Below are 12,936 nucleotides of genomic sequence, written 5' to 3'. Positions count from 1 at the left end.
GTGTGTGAACATACCCTTACAATGCAAAAACTGAAATCTGCTGAATTACCTGTCAAATATGCAAATGTTGGTGCAGATTCGCTGCGTAATCTACACCAACATTTGCAGTGGAAAAATTCCGTCACGTCTGAACAAGGCCTTAGTCTTCCTGCACACACACTTAATGTGTGGCGCAGTTTTGGCCGAAAAAAAAAGCAACCAAACCCAAGTTTTTAAGTAAAATGTTACATGTGTTTTTTTGTGCCGTTTTTTCAAATAGCATGTTTTACTATCTGCGTTTTTTTTGCATCATTTTTCACATTGTAAATCACGTATACTTGCAGGAAAAACCAACTTTGGATCTGAGGAAGCATAACACCACTAATTGCTGGGGAAAAAAACGCCAAACCAACCATTGCTGCGATTATAAAAAAACGACACGGAGCAAAAAAAAATAAAATTTTAAAAATACGTCACCTTAAAAAAAAGTGTGATTGTAGTGTGTTTTATGCATGGACTTCCAGCTAACATCTGTCCAGAGATTTTTGCCACAAAATTGACAGGAAGAACACCACGAATAACATGGCGTTTTTCCTATAACGTCGCATGTGAAGACAGTTAAATAGACGCTTCTTCATGCAGCCTAGATTCCGGATATACTTTTATGACATACCTCTCATACTTCAGTATTATTCAATAACCTATCATTTGTTACTCTTGCGGTTATTGTAATATGCATTTTATTTCTTAAGAGTAAAACAACATTTCCAGTAGAACATTTAAAGCTTTGAAGAGATTTATGACTGGGTCACAAAAAAGGCAGAGAGCCAGAGAGGTGAAATGAAGTCTCCTCCTAAAAAGCTGGAAATCCTCTTGACACCTCTTGTGCCAATTTGTCCCTATTACTGTCAGCAAACAAAAGTAACAAGTGCAGCCAGACCACATCAAACAGAAGACCGGGCCCCTCCCGAGGGATTGCTTGAGAGCCACTGGTGTGTAAAGCTATGGCTGAGGCCTACTTGTCAGCTGTAACCACAAAAGATTCACAGGGAAAACAGTGACACCAGCAAACAAAGGCAGAGTTCAAATAGCTGCCAGGCGTCCCCTGACCCAGACGGCTCTACAGGTCAAGGGATTCAGGTAGCAAGCTTGGCCTGGGCTGTCCGGTTACTGCCCTCCTAAATGAATTGTTTTAACAAATCAGCTCTGGTCAATTAAACCCAACACTGATGTTGCGTCACTCGGCAGGGGTGCCGGACATGATGGCCAGAAGCAGAGACAATGAATGGCAGGACACATTTTTACAAGTCTGCAGAAATCGAAGGCTTAAAAATGACACCGATGTCCTGAAAGTTGATTTTTCTCTTGGAATACTGTTAAGGCTGGCTGAACAGCACCTAAAAACAACAGTAGGTTGAAAAGGACTGCTGGAAACAATTAATTTGGGTGTTTTTAAGGCTCAACCACAAACCCAAAGTTGAAAATGAATTGAGAATTTCAATAGTCCTAGTTGTTTATTCTGGAGCACGGCTCCCGTCTTCAAATGACTGGAACAGCAAATTATTTAACCCATTCAGCAGGTCATCACAACAGCGAACGACAGCAAATAAATACAAACTTCTTCTAGAATAAATATTTAGCAAAACCCAACCTACCGTGCAGCACTACCACATCACAGAGATCACCATTAACCATCCAAACATAAACTATGATCTTTAAATATAATGGTTACATCTACAGGATTTAAAATATCACTTTTGAGCGATTGGGAACTTTTTACATTGGTTATAAACAGGAACAACTCTCCACTTTCCGTTTGTTTAAATGTCTTTGCATGGATGTCCATTGGCCAGGTTCATACTGGGCAGTTTGATGCAGTTTTTGATTCTAAGATGTCAGCTGATGGTTTGCTAGTCAATTTAGCCGTAAAACTCCGCTATATTCCATAGTATCGGTAAAATAGATAGGCCACTTTTAAAATAATGGCAGTATTTCGGTCAATATTTTGCTTGAGTATTTGTGAGTCAAAAGTAGGGGGGGGGGCAAAGACACAGAAAAGGTAAAAAAAATTAACCCTTATCTTTTTTTCTGTGTTATGGATCCACTCCTGGTTTTGGCTCACAAATACCGATCCAAAATATTTCCATGTGAAAGAGGCTTTAAAGAAATATTCCAGGAATAAGAATCAATAAACATAATATTTCGGAGCTCCCCTAAACCTTTTACTCCTACCACTTGTGAAACCTTTTATTTTTATGCTAATAAGGGGTTAATTAACAGTGTTATAATAATCTGCTTGCCTCTCTATTTGGCACTTGGGCAGGGAAAACAGATTCTGTCAGAACCACAACAGACCCCATAGTGAGTCAACGGAGGGCATCGGGCGCCACTGGTGTCTGTCAATCGGATCGGAACACGTCTGGTTTCCATTATAAACAGAAAACACAATATAGCTGTAAACAGAGCTTACATTTTCTACTCCTGAAGGTGTGTTAAAGTATACAACTTCTACACCATGTGCAGGCAAGAGCGTTCAGTTTTGTCTACGATATTTCTGCATATCTTACAATTAGTACAGTTTGAGGTCAAGGAATCTACAGCTTTACTCTAGTATAATGCGAGTTTGTAAAACACATTGCCTTAAGTACAGGCATTCACTCAATTGTCAGCAAAAAATCTCGTATAAAAGTATTTATAGAAATGTGCCTGGTTGGAAAAGTGATTTGAGGGCTTTTTTGAACAGAAAATAATTTGGGCTGGTTTGTATTAGGCTCTGTTCACATCTGCATCTTGGCTTCAGAATATAACGGAAACTACGGCGCAGTGCCGGATCAGTTCGAAGACTGATACCAGCGGTGCCCAACGGACCACATTGACCCATTGGTTTTTTGCCGAGGTGTTTATTTTTCCACCAAAACTAACAATCTGCAACAGAGCCTCCAACACAGATGTGAACAGAGCCTTACACTACCAAGTGTGCAGGGTTTATCTTGTTTTCCTTTAGAAGCACAACAGTATATTATAAATAATGAATGAAAATAGCTTTGTTACATTACATTTCTTTAGTCATCTGGATCACACGTGTTGAAGGCACGCTGTGAAATTTTATCACACAAAATGAAGATGCATAATGGCTTTACTAGTGATATGTTCAAAAATGCCGCAAAAAAACCTACTTTCTCTGCCTCCCATTGATTGAACCGGGGAAAGAAAGAGAACGTTGTTTTTTTCCCGGGAGCGGGAAAAGAACGCTTCCGTCTCTCATTGATATCCGTGGGAGGCAGCTTCGGTCATTTTTTGGCGCGGATTGCGATGCGGTATGCGGATCAAAATCAGTGCCAAAAAGCTCTGTGCCTAAGGGTCGTTTCACACATAGCGTTTTTAGGAAAAATACTGTGTTTTTCTGGCTTGTAGTGCTAGTTTTTTTAGGCAAAAAAATGCTGCAGCCAGATGTCAGCTGTTAGTCTACAAACAGTGCTTATTTTTGTGGCTTTTCATGACTTTTGTTGCATTTGTTTGCCTGCATAAAGAAAACAGGCAAAAAACGCTTGTGAAGAACAGATGAAAGTCATGGCGCTTGTTAAAATATGCTGCAAAATAATGTGCGAAGGAAGCCTAAAACACACCATGGCATGTGTAAACCAAGACATTTGATGATAAGATAAAGCTGCACGTAATACGTTCATATAGAGCTCTACACTCTATTGCAGCGGACAGTTATGTGCCCATTGTGTCAAACAAATAAAAAGGAAAAAATATTGCAGCATTCTGATACCACAAAGATGACAAAAGTAGCATTGCTGAACTTTCTATGCAGCCTTTTATGGTCTGCTCACACATAGTAAGGGAAGAAGAACCATTCTTTTTGGGAGGATCAGCATACAGAAGGTAAAAGTGGATTTCCATGGACTTACATAGTCATTTGGTTTTTAGGATTACAGCCATTTATTACCCTGATAAAGAAGACCGACTGGTTTGTAAAGCTGTGTAAATATACGTTATCTTTTCTAAAATATAGTAATACATCTTAAACTTTGCAATGTCTACCCAAACAGGTTAAAAACAAAAAGGTATGCAAAATGTTGCAGTGATGGAATGGTATTTCTTGAGAAAGCATTTTCCTCATTTTATATATACTTGAGCACCTACATCCAAAAAGAGGGAGGGGGTACACATATACAGCATAGCAGCCCTATGTAATAACAAGCTAACTAACTCCTCTTCTTTTCAGCATCTTCATTTTCAACTCCCTGGTTAGAAATTGGATATTTTTTCTCTTATTAGAATGTAATAATTATGTAGGATTAGGATAAATATGCATGTCGATCCATGCCAAGTTCCCCTGTACTGAAAAAAAAATAATAAAAATACCAGCCACAAAATGGAGTACAGTATTATTCTTCATTTATTACCCTGTATTTCATCAAGCAAATGATGGGAAGTGGAAGCCACAATACGCAGGCAGCTAACAGCTTTCTATTCCCTAGTAAGAAGCGGGTGCCAGGCTATCCTTAATGACAGCTGGGCCCTGTGTGTCTCACAGTTGCCACTCAGTCTGCCACATGGCCCTGAGAGCATAGGGGATGTAAAGATCCTTTGCAAGTCTCTAGGGAAAAAAAATCCCAAATACTCCAACCTCACCTCCAATTCGGTGCCAGTATTTCAATATTTAAGACCTGGCATTTGGCTTAAACTACTGATTTATTGATATATCACCAATTTGTATATAGAAAATCACTGTCATGCATTTTGCATCCTATACAGGAAATCATACTATGGGAAACTGATCGTAATAATACAATAATGTAGCCTAAAAGCTGTGTGCTTTTTCTATAAGACAGATTCCCCAAATTAACTACCTACAATATAGTCAAATTGTAACCCATTTGAGAAATATTAGAAATAAGAAATTTGCAAGTGACGCATTCACAGCAAATCAAGGTTTTGTGGTGTGTCTCCGTCTGTCCCTTCTCACAAATCCCTCCTGAGAACCAAGATCCTCACCTACTGTCACCATCTGGACCCTGCAGAATACTGTGCAACCATACAGAATGCTACCTTCAATTGGAACGTACAGACAGGAGATATGCTTGACAAGCAGAAGAGGAAAATTCATGAATTGGCTTTAAATATATTTTTCTCAAAGAATGAACCATTCTGTAGTCATGTAATCCTTCTCTGGAACAACTGAGAGAACTATTGAAAATCTACTTTGGGACCTAAAGCCTTTTCTTATGTCTCCAATATTTCTTAAGTATTTACCGATTTCTTACAAATTATTCCATAGGGATGGGGGCAATTTTTTTTTTATCAAATTCTAAAACTAATTTTTATTAGCACAGAACGTATTTCGATTTTTTTGTTTTCACATCAATACACAAGATGTATTATTTACATAGGCCTCTCCATTTAAAGTTACGTTAACCTGGTCTACATTAAAAAAGGGTCATGTATCAATAGTGTTGTTTGTATAAGCATTATGAATCTAGAACATATTTATTAAAATGCCGTAGGGCACTTCCTACATTTGTTGCAACCTGAACTGCAGGCCGGGCTGTACTACATGTACACCTTTATTCTGTTGATCATACATATGTGGACATTACGGCTGCTTAGCCACAATCTCCTGTTTTTAAACTGCCAAGACAGTCCATATCTGGGTGAAAAAATAAAATTGGTTTATAAATGGCGCACTAACTGTCTGACATATTTCCTTAAGTTATGTATCTTTACGCTTTTGCTTCCTAGATTAGACTTCCTCTTTATATACATACCACTTAGGTAAATGCAAATTTAAAAAAATATATTTCTATGTGCAATGTGCTTCCCTTTCTCAGGGTCTGATTTTTTGTTACATTTGATACATAAACATTTGTAGAACGTCTTTGAATTAGTATGCAGCTAAATAAAAATCATTAAATCAATGACAGGTTACAAGACAACAACACAAATCATAGCTGGGATATCTTATATAAAACTTAAAGAAGTGACCTACATTTCCATCCTAGTATAGGTATAAGCAGCGCGCTAGATTCTAAGCATGTTGTATGATTTACGGTATGAAACACCAAACATCTGTATACTGTACTGTGTGACCACCAACCTTTTAATCTCCCCCAAAAAGCTGCTCTTTAGAACCTTTGGCCCAGCTTTTTTCAGTCATTTACTTTCTGGTTTTATTTATTTATTCAATTATATAAATGTTGCAGTATTATAAAACTGACTTATGTATTTGTTATCCGAGATGTAATATATGAAATTAACACATACACACACATATATATATATATATATATATATATATATATATATATATATATATATATATATATATATATACACACACACACACATATATACACACACACAGACACATATATATATACATACACACACACACACACACACACAAGACACTTGCATTAGACACATGTACATTCACACAGACAAAGAGGCATTCAAAGCTGTGGTTTTCCCTGAAACAAACACGTAAAGCAGCTTTCATTCTGTGATTGTCAAAAACTTTACAATTTGCCCACTGCATTGCGGATGCCAACCAACGAATCAAAGGCATTCAGAATCTAGACAAAGAGGAACTGATGCCAACCTCGGTGCCAGTGGCAACCATTATTGGCATCATGCAGATTCTCTGCCTTTTTTTGTAATCTTGGCACTTGACAACCAAAATGGCGGATCTCAAAGCAGCAGTCCACAGCAGAGGGAGAGAAAAAAAAGAATGTATAAAATATATGAAAGAAAAGCCTTGCAGAATGACAAGGAGACGTCCATATAAAGATGTCCCTCAAAATCTCTACAGCAAATACTGCGATTATTACTGTTAGGATATTACTACGTATTAGTGATTATTTTGCTCACTTTAGTTGTCCTAGATATTTGGATTTTTTTATGGTACTTTTTCTACCACTTACAGATTCTCCTCTTTCAACACACACACACACACACACTTACCCCTATACTGACAGAGGTTTAGACAATCCCTTCTGCAGAAACTTCCAGCATAGAAAGAGTTAAAAGTGCAAGAGTCTGCAGCAAGATGCATTTAAAATTGTATCCAGCACAAGTAAAAAGGATGAAATCCCAAAAGCTGTATTGCATAGGACTAAAATATTAAATATTGTAAATCTGATCATATTTTGGGGGGAAAAAAAGATAAAACACAGATTATTAACTTTGCTATTTCTGTAAATTGTCAATATATTGAAGCATCACTCGACACTGCAATGCGGATGCCAACCAGCGAATCACAGGCCTTCTGAGCAAAACAAAGAGGGGCTCATGCCAATCCTAATGCCACTGCCAACCAACACTGGCATTCGTGCTACCCATCCTCTATTTGTGCATGGCATCTAAACAAAAAAAAATATGCGTTTTCCTTGCCATCTAGTGTGAATTTACTGGATTACACTTCTTTCTTCAGAAGTAACATATTAATAGAAGGTTTATTATATGCATAAATGTGAAGATGATAGATAGATAGATAGATAGATAGATAGATAGATAGATAGATAGATAGATAGATAGATAGATAGATAGATAGATAGATAGATAGATAGATAGATAGATAGATAGATAGATAGATAAATTGCAAGCATTCAAATATATTTCACCCATACACACACCTAACATCTTTCATGAGAAGTAATTCATTTTCACTTTGTTTTATTGTGTTTGACAGATGTAGACACATTTTACTTGATACTCTACTTTCAATGTATTACATTTGGGAACTTGTTAGGTCATTTTGCTTGCAAATACTGTACTTAAATATTTCCAGGGACAACTTCTAGATTCCAGAAATTAAACACGAAAGAACCAGATAAAAAGGTTAAATCCTGCCGTTTTAACCATTTGTGAATCAAACCACTGTCACCAAGGTCCTTCAGACAACTCAGCGGTCCAATAATAGCTTCTAATGATACTAGAACAATCCTCTATCGAATCTATAAGCCTGATAGTAACTGAGAAGCATCACATGTTCATGCATAGTAAATGAAGATAAGAAACTACAAGGCTATTAAGATAATAAGGCAATGTCTGTGAGATATACTAATTTTCAAACTTGAAACGCCAGTGTGGAGAAACTTTTATTACAAAATGTTTCTAACAAATGTACTCAATTAAAATGTGAAAGCCCAGACCTGCAATAAATAGGCCAAGTGCTCTTCTAGAGAAGGGATCTTCCCTGTGAAATACAATGAAATTAAAAATAAGGAGAGATTCGGGAAATGGGTTTAAATTAACCATATTGAAAAGCCACAACTGTGCTAAAATAGCTCCCGATGGTGATTTTAAGGCAAAGAAAATAAAGTTACGCAGTTTCTTCATAAGGCTGTCCTGTAATTAAATGTTTTTTTTCCTTTGCGCCAGGAAGTCCATTTTTATCTTCCATCATACTCCCTTACCTGGAGCATAGATCAGCTGTGCGCACCTTCAGTTGTCCATCTAATGTCGGTCTGTATTTCTGTATGACAGCTGTACTGATTTGTTAAACTAGGCACTACTCACATGCCAACAGAACGAATGACTAGAAAGAGATGAAAACTCCGAGTTGAGCATCTAAGAGATTCTGCCTCTCACGTGTTAAGATATTCAAGGCCTACTTAGAATGATAGGGCTACAAGACAGAACTTGTCTCATAATTCGTACCCTCTAAAAAATCTCATTCACTTACTATATAAAAATGAAGATCTTTTACAAGGGAACCATTATTACGGCTACTTGCAGTTAAGGACAAGGAGCAGAACACCAAGTGAATCACCCAGGTTATCTAAGGACCCTTCCACATCTATTACAAGTAACAAAACCGAATAGTGGAGATGAATTTATGAAAATATGGTGCGTTCTACATCAGTCCACGTTCAGTAGAAGGGATGATGAATTGCTTCAATCTGAATTATTTTAGCTGGAAATATGTGCTAGTATACAAAACACTAGTCATTTGTCATAGAATGCTTTAAAAGACTCATTAACACGCTAATAGGAACATTTATTTAGGTGTGAAAAATCACTGTGGGGCATGTTATCTAAATGTACTATGTGCAAACTATCTAGGCTATAAAGGTGTCGCGTCACAATTAGGGCCACGTGTCAACAGTCCACACGGAACACAATGGGACTACTTCTGTTGACCGCTATTATGAGAGTACTTAGGTGTAAAGGTAGTGGTCTCACATTGATTGAACTCTGCTACTACTTACAGTGGAGTAACAGAATATGAAACAAATTCATTCCGTAATTGAATAGTGGAATCAGAGAAATGTCACCTTTCCGATCACAGAAGTAGTACATCTATCACCTCCCTACACTTAGTATGTATTTAATGCTTCCAAAACAGTCTTGTATACACATAAATGAGTACTCCACATTATCAGAAAGTAATGTCAAGTCAGAAGCTACTGCAGCCCAAGTGTGTGGACTAAATAGGAGGAGTAACAGGTTTAGTTTCATAGCTTTACAACATGCACTCTGGAAACAAATTTGTTAAAGGCACTAGGTGGAGTATCTTATAGAGCATGGTAAAAAAAAAAGGGTATTTTCTATTCTGGGTTCAGTTACCGTCAACAACATTTGAAAGTGTCTAAAGCAAAAATCATCAATTGTAAATATTATCCTTCCTAGTGAGCATCTGAAAAGTTATTATGTTTACAGCATGACACACAGAACTATAAAAAGCTAAGTGTACTGGATTCACATGGAGAAAGTCTAGCTCCAGCATGGCTTCCCCAATCACATCTTGGTCATTCTGGTTAGAAATGTCCAAATAATAGGTAGGACACAAGCGCCCCAAAACTTTACGAAGTATATGCAAAGTTTTCATTTTATACCCATCCTGCAGAGTCTAGACTTGTACATAAAATGAATAAAGCATGCACATGTATCTGACTAGTACAAATATGGAGATCTCCAGACAGATATGTAGCAACATACTTGATAGTTTAACCTTCCGCCTTGTTCCATGTCTCAGAACTTACTTATATGCATGATCTACATGTGATCTATAGTATTTATATAGGTAAGCGGAGATGAGAAGTATTCCAGTAGATATGGACTGTATGATCTCTACTGTGAACACCATAAAAATCTGTATATGAAAACATTCACAGTACATAGAAAATCATACTTACATTACCCAAATATAGACTGTGACCTTTGACATTGTCAAAAGGATCAAATAGTTTGGGAGGAAAGGGCTTACCTTGGTCCTGTACGTAGTACGCCAAGAACAAGTCAAGCTCCTTGACCGATACAGTTATATGGTGTGGCTGGACGCAAAGTGCTGGGTTGGTGCAGTGTGTTGATTTGACTAGCCGTTCCCCATCCGTACTTTCCAGGGGGATGCCTTTAAAGAGGATGACCATGACCAGATCCAGACGCCAGACCTTGTCGGCCTGCCGCAGGCAATCAATCCTCCGAATCTTGCCCTTCTGGTCTGGGTTTGATAGCACACAGCAGGGGTGCTTCTTCCCTGTCACGGTGAGCACAAAATCCTCCCGGTACTCCTGGCGGATATCTTTGCGCAGCTTGGCTAGAAGCCTGGACGCCCATTTCTGCTTGATTTCTGGCTTTTCGCTCAACAACTCATCCTTGACTGCTCTTTCCTCATCTTTCGACATTCGCTTTTCGTGTTTCTTGAAGTACTTGCGCTTACGGGCTTGGAGATTGAACCATGTATAGGCAATTGCACGGACATGTGGAAGAAGAGCCTCGATGAATGGATGGAACTCATCCTGGAAGAAAGAGGTGGAAAATAAGATCAGACCATTGTAAATTAATTATTATAACGTAACAAGAATTTTAAAAAAAATGTATCTTACAGAAAACATACATCTAAGAATACATAAACTTATTTACATTATCAATAGGGTTGTAAATACAGAATTCAAATAAAATTGATTCTGAGCTAAATACATTACTTTAAATAAGACCAATAATGCCTTGTAAAACATATACATTTGAAAGAGAACAAGCAATACATTCAACCTAACATATAAGGCTTTCATTTCATTATTATGCTGATATCAAGCCGTACCATTTTCTATGCCTGTATCTTTCGTTTTCCAAAAAGAACACTATACAGTTAAAAAAAAAAAAGGAAGCTAAATGTTCAGGAGGGAACAGCGGATGCCACAGTTCATTTCTCCTCTCGGTGGCACAGGGAAACAAAGCAAAGCTACAAGCTCTGTGCAGTACCACTCAATTCCCGCTTTCAGAGCATGCTCTCAGCAAGAGACTGCTATTGGCATAGCGAGCATGCGCTATTAAAGTTGATCCATTTTCTTATCTGGGGAGACAGGCATTCCGGCACTAGAATCACACCATTCCAAGGGCAGAGCTACCAAGGTATAGGTGCTGTAGCAGTGCTGGCAGTTAAATAGCAATGTTTCAAGGTAGACTTTGTTCATGCTTGCTTTATTTTAATAAGGCAAAATATTGCTACCATTTATAACATTTGGACAACTTTTTTATAGGGAAAACGACAGTCACCTATAGATGAAATAAGAGGTCTGTCCAATAAGACTGATTAACAAAAGTGATCTCTCAATAAGCACCCAAGGTAATTGGTAATTTAATATCACTCCTTGGATCCTATGGGATCGAATTATAGTGATGTATTCATCATAAGTAGCAAAGCATACAGTGTGTAGGGAATACATTTACAAATACGATTTCAATTGAACGCTCTACTACGTGCAAAAAGCTTTGCACTGATACTACTAGGCATCAGTAAAATAAGTAATAAGTGTGTGTATACATTTTGACGGGATTAACGCAAAGACTTACATTGCGTGGATTTGTAGCACAGCTTACAAATACATACATGCTTGGACCATAACCTAAACCCAAGGCAGGAAATAGTGTTATGAGGTAAATAGGCTTTTTGGTATTTTGTTCCTTATGTCTATCCATAGTCATATGCCAAAGCAGAATTATATATATCAGAGGATTTCTGCTTCCCCACAGAAATGAATCAGATCTAAATCTATCACAAGTAGACAATAAAAAACGACAACTTGGCATGCAGCTGGCATTCACGGAGCTTCTGCGTGCTGTGACATTACGAGGGCACCACTGGACTAGCAAGGAATTTGTGCAAACCATGCTTTTCACTTTTCTTTAACAAAACTCCTGCATCGTCTTGTTGAGCTCAAAGCTTATTGTAAGCTCACGATGACCATGTCAATCAATGTCAAGAAAAGTTTCAAACTTTTTATTGCAGGCCAATTATTTAAATTAAACGTAAATTGTAAACCAATAAAATTGTATGCATTGTATTTAAGGACTGTGATATTTGAACAGGTTGTATATTTACAATACACTACCAGTATATCTGAAAGGTATCTTTGACCACCCTGTTTGAGCTAAAACTTATTTAATAAATATTTTATTATACCCAAACAATATTATCACATGTGAGTAAAAACACATCATTCATTAATAGTTAGGAGAGTTTCACACCTTCCTATTCTCCCCCCAAAAATGTATTATAATATACACACACACACACACATACATATATATATACACACACACACACACACACACAAATATATTTAAGAGGTTATGGGTGCCCTCAAAGACCCCTACCCAGATCAAATAATAAAGAATGCAAGATCCCAGGTACGTATATATTATATATATATATATATATATATATATATATATATATATATATATATATGTGCACATACATACATACACACACAAATATATATATATATATATATATACACACACATGCACATATACACACACACACATATATATATATTTATACACACACATACATACACACATACATATATACACACACATATATATCTCAACGTGGCATGACATAAGATACCAGAAGTCAAAGAGGAAGCTTCCCAACCTATCAGCTCTTTACAGAACAGCTCTAATGATATAATTATTATGTTTTATTCCTGACTAGGCCAG

General features: G+C 37.2%; 1 protein-coding gene across 5 annotated transcripts in view; it reads right to left on the bottom strand.

Annotated features, from left to right (window-relative positions):
- Positions 1–12,936, bottom strand: part of NFIB (nuclear factor I B) — a 194,765-nt gene that overhangs the window by 159,287 nt on the left and 22,542 nt on the right. For 4 of the 5 annotated variants that reach the window (XM_075826742.1, XM_075826733.1, XM_075826766.1 and 1 more), the window contains exon 2: positions 10,196–10,727. In XM_075826742.1, coding sequence (XP_075682857.1) covers positions 10,196–10,727 — 532 coding nt within the window. Of the gene's footprint in view, positions 1–10,195; positions 10,728–11,029; positions 11,174–12,936 lie in introns of those variants that run through there. The other variant, XM_075826749.1, reaches the window with a different exon arrangement.

The sequence above is a fragment of the Rhinoderma darwinii genome, chromosome 1, assembly GCF_050947455.1.
Source record: "Rhinoderma darwinii isolate aRhiDar2 chromosome 1, aRhiDar2.hap1, whole genome shotgun sequence".
Taxonomy (NCBI): domain Eukaryota; kingdom Metazoa; phylum Chordata; class Amphibia; order Anura; family Rhinodermatidae; genus Rhinoderma; species Rhinoderma darwinii.
This window is presented reverse-complemented; position numbering and strand designations above follow the sequence as displayed.